The sequence below is a fragment of the Canis lupus genome, chromosome 4, assembly GCF_011100685.1.
Source record: "Canis lupus familiaris isolate Mischka breed German Shepherd chromosome 4, alternate assembly UU_Cfam_GSD_1.0, whole genome shotgun sequence".
NCBI lineage: Eukaryota > Metazoa > Chordata > Mammalia > Carnivora > Canidae > Canis > Canis lupus.
Window position 1 is genome coordinate 86,020,831 of NC_049225.1, and position 12,862 is coordinate 86,033,692.

A 12,862-nucleotide genomic window follows, 5' to 3' on the forward strand; every position below is an offset into this window, starting at 1 on the left:
TCTTCTTAAATCTTTTGCCAGTTTTATAATTGGGCTTATTTATTTATTTATTTTTTATTTACTTTTTTGCTATTGACTTTAAATTCTTTATATATTATGGAGATGAACCCCTTATCAGAGTTATGGTTTGCAAGTATATTCTCCCATTCTTAGGCTCCCTTTTCATTCTGTTGATTGTCTCCTATGCAGTACAGTAGTTTTTTTAGTTTGGTATAGATCCACTCATCCATTTTTGCTTTTGGTGTCTGAGGTTTTTTTTTTTTTTTTTTTTAAGATTATATTTATTTATTCATGAGAGAGACAGAGAGAGAGAGAGAGGCAGAGACACAGGCAGAGGGAGAAGCAGGCTCCAGGCAGGGAGCCCGACGTGAGACTCGATCCTGAGACCACGGATCATGCCCGGAGCCAGGGGCAGGTGCTCAACCACTGAGCCACCCAGTCATCCCACAATGCCTGAGTTTTTGATGTCACATCCAAAAAACAATTGCAAGCTAATGTCAAGAAGATTTTCCCTATGTTTTCTTTAGGAATTTTATATTTTCGAGCCTTACATTTAAGTTGTTTCATTTTGAGTTTTATATATATATATTTCAGGTTTTGTTTTTTTGTTGTTGTTTTTTTGTTTTTTTGCATATGCATATCCACTTTTCCCAATACCATTTGATGAAGAAACTGTTTTTCCCATTGTTTACTCTTGAAACTCTTACCAACATTCTACTGCCCTTGCAAGGTTGGGTTTACTTCTGGGCTCTCTGTTCTGTTCCATTGGGCCATATGTCTGTCTTTATGCTGTGGCATACTGTTTTAATTACTGTAGCCTTGTAATATATTTTAAAATCAGGAAGCTTGAAGCTTTTAGTTTTGTTCTTTTTTTCTCAAATGTTTCATTGATTCTGCATCGTTGGAGTTCCATATTCTGAGATATTAAGTCTATTTCAGTGAAAAAGCACCATCAGAATTGTGCTTGCAATGCATAGCATTGACCTAGTCGATGGCTGTAAGTAGTATGGACCTTTTAACAATATTAAGTCTTTCAATCCTTAAACATAGGATGTCTTTCCTTTATTCACATCTCCTTTAATTTCTTTCATCGATGTTTTGAATTTTCGAGCACACAGTCACTTCAGCTCATGGGTTAAGTTTATTTTTTTAGTGTGTTATTCTTTTTAATGCTATTGCAAGCTGGACCGTTCTCTGAATTTCCTTTTGGATGGTTTATTAGTGTAAAGAGACACAGCTGATTTTTGTATTTTGATTTTGTATACCATAACTCTACTGAATTTGTTTATTCTAATACTATTTTTTTAACTCTTTAAGGATTTCTACCTATGAGATCTTGACATCTGCTAACAGATAATATTGCTTCTTCCTCTGTAACTGGATTCCTCTTTTTTTTTTTTCTCTTTCTAACTTTTCTGGGTAGAACTTCCCAGTACTGTTTTGATTAGAAGTGGAAATACTGGGCATTCTTGTCTTCATCCAGATCTTAGAAGGAAGCTTTGTAATTTTCCATCATTGGGTATGATTTTTAAGCTATGAGCTTGAGCTTATTGTTATGGGCTTTATTATGTTCAGGCACCATTCTTCTATACCTATTTTTAAATAAATAAATATGTATATATTTAAATATATATATATATATGGCATATATTTTGGTATTTTATATATGTAAAATAGATATATAAATACATATAATATAATATATATAATATATTTGGCATGTGTTTTCCTAAGGAGCCTCACCGTATTTATTCTCCTGGAATTTATAGCAGTTTTTAGGGCCTGGCTCTTGATTCAGTCCTTGGAAGTTCTAAAAAATATCCTAAATGTCTTTTGATTTATAAATAAATCTTATCAGCTATTTCTAGTTATTAGGTGACTTTTTTTTTAAAGATTTTATTTATTCATGAGAGACACACAGAGAGAGAGAGAGAGAGAGAGAGAGGCAGAGACACAGGCAGAGGGAGAAGCAGGCTCCATACAGGGGGCCTGATTTGGGACTTGATACAGGGTCTCCAGGATCATGCCCTGGGCCAAAGCTGGGGCTAAACCGCTGAGCCACCCAGGCTGCCCATTAGGTGACATGTTAAATGTAATTTACAACTCAAAAATTTTCAACTTTATGGAAGTGTGTAAGTTGAAATACTAATATGCTCTTATTTGTCTAATGGGGCATAATGAATGGGAAAGACATGATATACTTGCAATTCTTAGAATGTATCAATAAGTATTAGTATCCTCTTCCAGGGGTATGGTTTCTCTTATAAGATGGGATCTAGATGTTTCCTGGGACTTGAGTCATTTATGACCAACTTACACAGTTTTTTGCAACTTTCTTTGTAAAAACAACTGACTTTGTAACATTACCACCAAAATAATTCTGTGATTTGCTTATTTGTCTCTGTGAACTGAGACTTCTTTTGTTTACAAATGTGTTATCAGCTGAGAGTCCTTTGGGAGGCTTACAAATTTGTGGAAAGTTGAGCTGCAACTTAGAGACTTTAGCAACCAGAAGCTTGGCATCCTATCCTTTCTACTTCAGGCAAAAAAAAAAAGGAGACATATGTTGTAATTTATTTCTCTCTCTCTCTCTCTCTCTCTCTCTCTTTCTTTCCTTTACAGAACAATGTCCTATTTTATACATAACTGCCTGGGAACATTTTGATAATTACAGAGATTCTAAAAGTTATGGCTTTTTTTCCTGATACTAAATTTGTGCCGAGATTAGGTACTTCAACATGAATTTTGGAAACAGGACTCTCGTCAGAAGCCCCTCCCAACATTTCATAGCTTTGCCACCAAAGAGAGACTCGAGTTCTTTCCTAGTTCCAGTTCCAACATTATGGGGAATATACTCTCTTTGGATCATTGTGAATCAACTGCCTACCCTTTCACAAATCAACTTCAAGCAGAAAGGTGGAGTCTTGTAGAAATTGGGGCCTCACACCCTTCAGAGGTCAATTAAATATATCAAGATGGGTAGAATGTTTAGCAATGTGACAAATCCTGATAAAAATACATGATTAAGGTTAAGGGAACATGTGTTTCCCAGAGGAAGTCTACCCAGGAAATGCTAAGTTTGTGAGGACCGGTGAACTAAAAATTAATGTCAGGTAACATCACAAATGTTAATCACAGAGAACTGAGAAAAATCTCTGTTGAGTAATGAATAAACACAGATATATAAATCAATCTTTAGTATCCACATATAGCACTTTAAAACATACAATTGTATCTTTAGAATAAATTTGAGTAATCCATATATGTACCAGGTATATTAATTTAAAAAATATTATCATACCATATCTAACAAAATTCTGGTTTAGGAAATTATTTTCATGCAGGTTCCACATTCACTTATCTATATAGTCTAATTGTATCCATGCATAGTGTTAAATCACCATTTAGTCTTGGTTGAAATTCTTATACAATTACACTTTAATTCAAGGTTCCTGCTACGTATGTTTTTATTTGAGAATTTCTATGATAAATAAATTGTTTTAATAGATATGTTCCTAATTTGTCAGTAAAACACTTGGTAATGAACATTTATGCTTCTTAATATGTATTTCACAACTTTCTATAAGGGAAGATTTATGAGCTCTCTCTGAATTTAGTATCAGAACAAACTGATTTTTTAAAAAATTGTTCAATATAAACATATAGTATCAGGACATGTCGAAAAATATATTTCTGCATATGAGGTCTTGAGATTTATATAATCAACAGTATTTTAATATATATAGTCTAAAAATTAACTCAAACACAAATACTACATCATCTTATGAAGTCATTATATTTATCTTTCTCATTCTTTAATTTTGTCATTATTTTTTATTAATTTTATTTTTTAATTTTTAAATAAATTTATTTTTATTGGTGTTCTATTTGTCAACATACAGAATAACACCCAGTGCTCATCCCGTCAAGTGCCCCCCTCAGTGCCCGTCACCCAGTCACCCCCATCCCCCGCCCACCTCCCCTTCCACCACCCCTAGTTTGTTTCCCAGAGTTAGGAGTCTTTCAGATTCCGTCTCCCTTTCTGATATTTCCCACTTATTTTTTCTCTTTTCCCCTTTATTCCCTTTCTCTATTTTTTATATTCCCCAAGTGAATGAGACCATATAATGTTTGTCCTTCTCCGATTGACTTATTTCACTCAGCATAATACCCTCCAGTTCCATCCACATCGAAGCAAATGGTGGGTATTTGTCTTTTCTAATGGCTGTGGAATATTCCATTGTAAACATAAACCACATCTTCTTTTTATTAATTTTAATAATTTTATTTTATTTATGACTTTATTATATAAAACCACTTCAAAATCTTTCCAGAAGCTGACCTAGAATACATGTTAATTAAATGCATAAATACATTTACTGTCTCTTTTTGTCAGGAACCTATACATTTTACTAAACTTAAGTTTGTTGATTGGAATAATAATCATATTTACAAATATTCTATATTCTTTTATCTATTATAAATTTGAATTTTAAATTTTGAATTTCAAGCTTTTGAACTCATATTTTTAATTTCACATGCTTCTTGGAAGGAGAAATGCATTGGGTATTACACTAATACTTAAGTAATTTAGTTTTTGCTTAACATAAGAATGCAAATTTGCTCTCCCTTATCTTTTTTTCTATTGCTGAGGGATGTAGAGCTAATAAAATACTTTATATTAAGATATCTACAATTTTTTTCATGTAGGTTATTTTACATATATTTTAAAGTGTATGTTAGTCTAGTATTTCACTACTAATCAATTTACTAATATTTAAATAGAAAGCACATCCATTTTATATACTACTTAATATGATGTTCATTTGAATGCGTGGTCTAACCATTTTCATGTATTTTTCTTGCAAAACTATTTTTTGTGAACTATACTATCATCAAATAATTTTAATATGAAATCTTTTTCAGAGCATTATCAGCTGTATGTTCCTGAATCAGCTCAAGTTGGTTCAGCTGTTGGGAAAATCAAAGCAAACGATGCAGACACTGGTTCAAATGCTGACATGACTTACTCCATCATTAATGGTGATGGTATTGGAATATTCTCCATATCCACCGACAAAGAGACCAGAGAAGGGATCCTTTCTTTAAAAAAGGTAAAAAGAACATACTTTTCTCTGATTTAGGCAATTTACCCATTTTTCCATGAATGATCCATGTTGGTATGAACAATCCATATTGTCAGCTCACTAAAATGATAATGTATTTCCTTTTTTATTGGCTATGTCTACTATTTTGGAGCTGCTCTTAGAAAAAAAAAATATATATATATATATTGTGGGAAGATCTAACGTAGAGTATACCATGAATGTGCCCACCATTTTTGTTTCCAGATAACAGCTTTATCATGACTGCCAGTTCTGTTAGTGCCATTCTTCTATGTTGTACTAACCTAAGTAACATTAAGAGTTTTTCTAACTAGCGTAAAAATCTTTATCATGTTAGCTAACACTCACTGGGAGACAAGGTTTTGTTTGACAATCATGGATTCATCAATATAGCTTTAGTGGAACTATTAACCCCCTGACTCTTTTTATTGTGAAGAATTTGTTAGTGGACTAAATCTATCTATCATTTTTTTTTATTTTAGGAGTACAATATTTTTATGTCCTTATGAAAATTAAATGGAACATAGAAAATTATGAACAAAGGATTTAAATATGTCTCCTAATGCAGTGTGCCTTAAATGTTGAATAATTTCAGCTTGGAAATCTAGTAACATTCAGATCCCTGGGCTTTACTTTTTACTTTTTTTTTTTTTTTTTTTTTTCTCAGAAGACTGAAGTGGGCCTGAAGAATTGGCCTTTCTTAACAAAAACTCCAGATGATTCTACTGTAGGATATATTCAAAATACAGGCTGAGAAATTTTATTCTGATGTGCTCCTGTAGATGTTGAAATAATCTGTCATCTATCTATCATCTATCTACATAATTATTTATTTGTGTGTTTTGTATATATTTTTCTATTTGATCTATATAAAATTGTATTAATTCTTCCAATATCATTTTTTTTCTTCCAATATCATTTTATGTTGATTACAATTGAGGCTTAACTTGTTTTTGAGTTCCTTCAAAAGGGACCTGCAAAGTAGATTTTAGAGGGTGTAAATAGTTACAGAACAGTAGTCATCACTAACCTATGAAAAATATTGGTGTCTTCACCTAAAATACTTCTCATTTTAATCTATCTTTCCTGAAATTTTAATGAGAAATGTTATAAAACAAATAAATGAGAGGGGCACCTGGGTAGCTTCATAGGTTTAGCATCTGGCTTTGGCTCAGGTCCTGATCTTAGGGTCCTGGGATGGAGCCTCATGCTCACTGGGGAGTTTGCTTGTCCCTCTCCCTCTGCTCATGCTCTCTCTCTCTCTCTCTTTTTTTCTCTCTCTCTCTCAAATAAATAAATAAATAAATAAATAAATAAATAAATAAAATCTTAAAAAAACAAAACCAAAAACAAATAAATGAGAACATTATAAAATTAGGATTTTAATTATAAGTGGAGAGACTGAATGTGTTTCTATGCAGATGACTAAAAGGTCAATAGAGACAAAAACTGAGCAAACGAAAGAAAGGATAATTGATATAAAAAGATAGACTAGGGTAGAGATAACCCTGAATAGGATTTGGTCATAAGTGAAAAGGAATAACCCATGATGATCTGACTCCTTCCCTGAGAATCAAACAAGAGTGCAAAGTAAATGGTTGCAGATAAGTTTGTAATGCTCCAGCTGGTGTGGGGAAGTGGGAGAGGGGAGCAGCTCTTGCCTATTGAGCACTATGGTCTTTATAAAGTAGGAAGTTACAGCATATTTGCAAAAAGTTAGGGTGATGGATGGTTTGACTACACGAAGGATCTGAAATGCAAGTATATATCATGGGAGTAAGAACAATGGGGATTTTAGCATCCCACATGGCCTCAGTTAATTTGATGATGTCTGCAAAAAAACAAAGGCAAAACAGCTTATGTGCATATGTGAGAACATATATTTAATTAACATACAATCATTACTTTCAAGATGAGAATTGTTTCAGTTGTGTAAATGGTAGTGTGATATACTCAAAATAATCTCCACAATTAACGAGTTCAAATTGTCTTCCAGTTTTTCCGTGAATTTATGTTTTAATCCAGTTTGCACTTCTTCCAAAATGCGTTCCTGTTTGCGTCCATCTAACTTTTCAGTCCTTCAGATTAAGATTATTAATCTGAGTGACTTTATTTTGCTACATATCGTGCGTAGCAAATAATTGCAATTTGAAGAATACACTCTGAAACTCAGTGCATTTTAACTTTTTTTTTTTTTTTTTTTTTTTTTTGCATTTTAACTTTTAAGAGGTGGCAGGAAACGGATCAAAAGGTCCTTTAAAATCTGTCCTTTACTTAATCTCTGAGGCAGCTCACCTTAGGCAGCAAGGCACGACTGCTAATCTCCCCAAAGATCAAACTCAGCACTGCTTTCTAAATCGGCTTGCGGAGCACCTGCTCATTCCTGTCCTTATGATTCCTTTATCAGAAAATTGGCAAGTTGAATTCACCGGTCCATGGTGAGGTACATTGTAAATACACTCTGATAACTTTCATTCATTGTTTAATGGAGCCTGACTGGGTGGAAATGGTGGAAAAAAAGATAAGGATGAATGCAAGTTGATGCACTCATTCCTCTGGAAGAAACCTCTGTTCCTGGGAATTCGGGCTTCTCAGATTCTCTACTGTGGCCTCCATGTAAATGTTCACTCTTTATAGGACTCATTCCATTTGTTTTCTTTTCAATTCAAGGATCCAACCCTATTGGCTCTCCTGACTCTCAGCAATTATCATCTGTACTATCATTTTCTTTCTTCAAGTGCGTTTAAAAACATAGACAGTGTCTCTTATCTTAAGCCTGAATACTTAAGTTTGGTCTTCAAGTTAGTGAAGAGTAGTGGGAAATATGATCTTTACTGTCAGAGGAAATACAACGTTTGGTCCTGCTGTAGAGACACTTACGGCATTAGTTCAAGTCTTTGAATCTGCTCTTTTCTTATTTAAGTGCTTTACAAGATAATTACTGAAAAAAATGGATAAAATAAGATGAAAGTTTTGATCTAAGCTGTGTCTGCCTAAAAATTACAATGATTCCTCAATTTCTACTTTTCATCCTGTCTTGCTTTTTCCTCTATTTGCACCAAATTTTAATTATACTTTTCAGACCACTCCATGTAGTTATTATTGTGCCCTCCTTTTTCTTAATGTTATCTAATTCACTGATAGGCATACAAAAATATTCTGTGTATATGAATTTTGCCACATAATGCATGTTATCATTCATGTCAATGTTACCCAGGGCAATATACACATTTAATGCAATCCCTATCAAAATACCATGGACTTTCTTCAGAGAGTTAGAACAAATTATTTTAAGATTTGTGTGGAATCAGAAAAGACCCCGAATAGCCAGGGGAATTTTAAAAAAGAAAACCATAGCTGGGGGCCTCACAATGCCAGATTTCAGGTTGTACTACAAAGCTGTGGTCATCAAGACAGTGTGGTACTGGCACAAAAACAGACACATAGATCAGTGGAACAGAATAGAGAATCCAGAAGTGGACCCTGAACTTTATGGGCAGCTAATATTCGATAAAGGAGGAAAGACTATCCATTGGAAGAAAGACAGTCTCTTCAATAAATGGTGCTGGGAAAATTGGACATCCACATGCAGAAGAATGAAACTAGACCACTCTCTTGCACCATACACAAAGATAAACTCAAAATGGATGAAAGATCTAAATGTGAGACAAGATTCCATCAAAATCCTAGAGAAGAACACAGGCAACACCCTTTTTGAACTCGGCCATAGTAACTTCTTGTAAGATACATCCACGAAGGCAAAAGAAACAAAAGCAAAAATGAACTATTGGGACTTCATCAAGATAAGAAGCTTTTGCACAGCAAAGGATACAGTCAACAAAACTCAAAGACAACCTACAGAATGGGAGAAGATATTTGCAAATGATGTATCAGATAAAGGGCTAGTTTCCAAGATCTATAAAGAACTTATTAAACTCAACACCAAAGAAACAAACAATCCAATCATGAAATGGGCAAAAGACATGAAGAGAAATCTCACAGAGGAAGACACAGACATGGCCAACATGTGTATGAGAAAATGCTCTGCATCACTTGCCATCAGGGAAATACAAATCAAAACCACAATGAGATACCACCTCACACCAGCGAGAATGGGGCAAATTAACAAGGCAGGAAACCACAAATGTTGGAGAGGATGCGGAGAAAAGGGAACCCTCTTACACTGTTGGTGGGAATGTGAACTGGTGCAGCCACTCTGGAAAACTGTGTGGAGGTTCCTCAAACAGTTAAAAATAGACCTGCCCTACGACCCAGCAATCGCACTGTTGGGGATTTACCCCAAAGATACAGATGCAGTGAAACACCGGGACACCTGCACCCTGATGTTTATAGCAGCAATGGCCACGATAGCCAAACTGTGGTAGTTTCATGTTTCTAGGTGTGTTTCAGTCACAAATATCCTTCTTTGGATTATCTTTTCTATTTTGCATATTGGAGTAAGCAATTCACTAACTTCTCACTATAGAAAATATAGTAATTCTACATCCCTCTTAAATCTACTAGATCTGATAAAGTAGGAAGGCCTCATTCTAATTAATTCACTGTGAATGCACTGATAATTCCCATGGATATACATCTACCTATGCAATAAGTATATCTCTATCTAGCTAAATAATTTTGCAATTAAAAGCCTCATGCTTTTTTAATCTTCATATTATTCAGTGTGTAAAAAGATCACCATAGTTTTATTTAGCAATGATTTGAAATAGACCATAACATAAACATAAAAACTCATAGAAGTATTCTTTTAAAGTTTAAATTAATCCTATGAGAAAAAAAAAAGAAATATGTTTAATTATAACCATACTAGGTCTATTCCAAATAACCACATTTTTGGTTGTTTAGTGGATTATATTTATTGATTTTTGTCTTGATTATATCTTTGCCTTTCATTGACTGATAAAGTAAGAATCAGATTGTTCCTTGCCATTGGATTTTTAAAGTTTTGGAGCTCTGAGCCACAAAGCACAATGAATAAGACATCCCAACCTATTGCAAATGCCATAGAAACAAATGCATGGACACTTTCTTTTCAAGAAGAAACAGGTTTCTGGAGCACCTGGGTGGTGACGTCAGTTAAGTATCGGACTGGACTATTGGTTTCTGCTCATATCATGATTTTGAGGTCTTGGGAGTGAGCCTCACATTGGGGCTCCACACCCAGCGTGGAGTCTGCTTAAGACTTTCTCTCCCTCTGTCCCTCCTCCCCATTGCTTGATCTCTCTCAAAAAAAAAAAATATATATATATATACATATATATATATATTTATACATCTTTAAAAAAGAAGAAGAAATAGGTTTCTAATTCTACTAAAATATTTATAAAACCTGACCATTAAAAATAATCATAATAAATAAAAAATAAAAAAATAAAATAAATATAAAAAAGCCTGACCATTCGCTAGGAATTTTTATTATCCAAAAATTCAGAGACACCTCAGTGGCTCAGCAGTTGAGCATCTGCCTTCAGCTCAGGGCGTGATCGAGTCCCACATTGGGCTCCCTGCATGGAGCCTGCTTCTCCCTCTGCCTGTGTCTCTGCCTCTTCTCTCTCTGTATGTCATGAATAAATAAATACATCTTTAAAAAAATTCATTCAAGCCACTATTTTTATTCTGGGAAATAGTTCCGCTTCAACCAGGAGCTAAGAGAGGAGTCCACATTTAAATTCAATGAAATCTATCACTATATTTGAAATGACTTTTGTCAGAGGACTGCTTTGAGGCAACTTTGCTCTTACTATTTGTACAGAGGTATGGCCATGAAATGATAGATATCAGCTGAAACTACTTTGGATGTTAACTGTTTTTTAGACATATATTTCTATAATATAATTTAGTACATTAGTTGGAAATTGATAATCTATTGAAACATCTTGATAGTTAAGCTATTCATATCCATAGACCATTGGCAAGTTTTCATATGTGTGGGCATTTGGAAATACACCTACGTATATGTTTGTATAAAATATATACATATTTTATATATAGTATGATATATAAACATACTTTATAATATAGTATAATATATAAATATACTTTGTATATATTACAGAGTATATGTGTATTTGTTATTTGAAATAAAAATGTCCCATTTATTCTTGCAGTCTTCAAATGACAGTAAGCAAACATGTAGTATTTGTTTGTATCAAAATCCTTCGAATTATAAATATTGAATGAGCATTACACTCTTCCACACAGAGAAATTTATGACAAGAAAGCTTGTACATGGGTTCTATGCTCCACAGAATGTCTACCATCCAAGAAAGATCTCTGACAAGAACCACAAGACATGGCATAATAAGAAAAACTAACTGAAGAAACATTATTCAAATCCATACCATTTTTCTTATGTTTTGCCAAAATATTGTCATTTAAAAAACTTTTTTTGGAAATTAAAAATTAATAATAATATCAGTTACTATTCCAAGATTTGGCCACTTTTTGGCATTACTGAAATGACATTTGCAGTTATGAAACTACAGAAATTGATTCCATTATTATCCTCCCATTCTGCATGAAAAATGAAAGGGCAATTTAACAATTTGACCAAGGTGAGATCATAAGGAGTCTCTTGTTACTATAAAGAGAAAAAAAGAAAAAAAAAAGAAAGAAAGAAGGAAAGAAAGAAAGAGAAGAAAGAAAGAAAAAAGAAAGAAAGAAGAAAGAAAGAAAAAGAAAGAAAGAAAGAAAGAAAGAAGAAAGAAAGAAAGAAAGAAAGAAAGAAAGAAAGAAAGAAAGAAAAAAAAGAAAGAAAAAAAAAGAAAAAGATAATTTTACAAGCTTCTTGAACTCCAAGAATTGATTCAGAGCAACTTGGCTGAATGCTGTTTTCAGTATCTTTCTACTTATGGTTGTGTAAGTCCTGAGGAAGAATATACCAGTGTGATTTAATGAAAAGTAGACGTGATTAATGAGAAACAATTAAAAAGTCCCAAATATGTAGAGCTGGCAGGAAAATGATTGATGGGAATGAAAACTATCTCCAGTAATGTGGAATATGTTAATATTAAAGAGGAAAAAGTATTTTATAAGTTAGAGAGAGCAATGATATGTAAAAGTAATTACTAGGAATAATAGGATGAAATTAAGAAACTAAAATTTAAAATGAAAATTGGAGTCAACTCATTGACAGTGAACTGCATTAGGATAGTGAGCAGTAATTAAAGAAAAGTAAGAGAAGCCCCAGTGGCTGGAGAAGTTAAAATTATACCAGAATAAGCCCTTCTAGAGGCACAGAAGAAATAGAGGATTTTGTATGAAAAGCATTTAAGTTTCTCAGCTCTGTGAGTTTTTGAATTAAGGCAAATGATGGAGGCACTCAGAGTTCTGGTAGCCAGAATTAATGAAATTATAATTAATGAAGTTATCGATTCATTTTCAGTGTTATAACAAATACTTAAAAAGATACGAGGACATTATATGCCACTAAATATCTGTTCATCTTCAGCCACCAAACTGGAACGCTCTATTAGACTATTTAAGTGCTAAAGATTTCAGGCCGCATATAGCATGGCGCTCCAGGACCTATAGAGTCCCACTGCCCGAGATCAAATCCACGTATGCCACTTATCGATTGTTGTTCCTGGGCAAGTTTAACTTTTCTGTGCCTTGATTTTCTCACTTGTAAATAGGAAAAAAATTAATAACTCGTGGAAGCGTTGTGATGATTAAATGAGTTAATATATGTTAATTGTTTAGGTTGCACTTAAGTG

At 33.5% G+C, this 12,862-nt stretch overlaps 1 protein-coding gene across 9 annotated transcripts in view; it reads left to right on the forward strand.

The window, feature by feature from the left end:
* Positions 1 to 12,862, forward strand: part of CDH18 (cadherin 18) — a 1,025,306-nt gene that overhangs the window by 928,205 nt on the left and 84,239 nt on the right. For all 9 annotated transcript variants that reach the window (XM_038535420.1, XM_038535419.1, XM_038535425.1 and 6 more), the window contains one exon: positions 4,927 to 5,114. In XM_038535420.1, the coding sequence (XP_038391348.1) occupies positions 4,927 to 5,114 (188 nt within the window). The remainder of the gene's footprint in view (positions 1 to 4,926; positions 5,115 to 12,862) is intronic.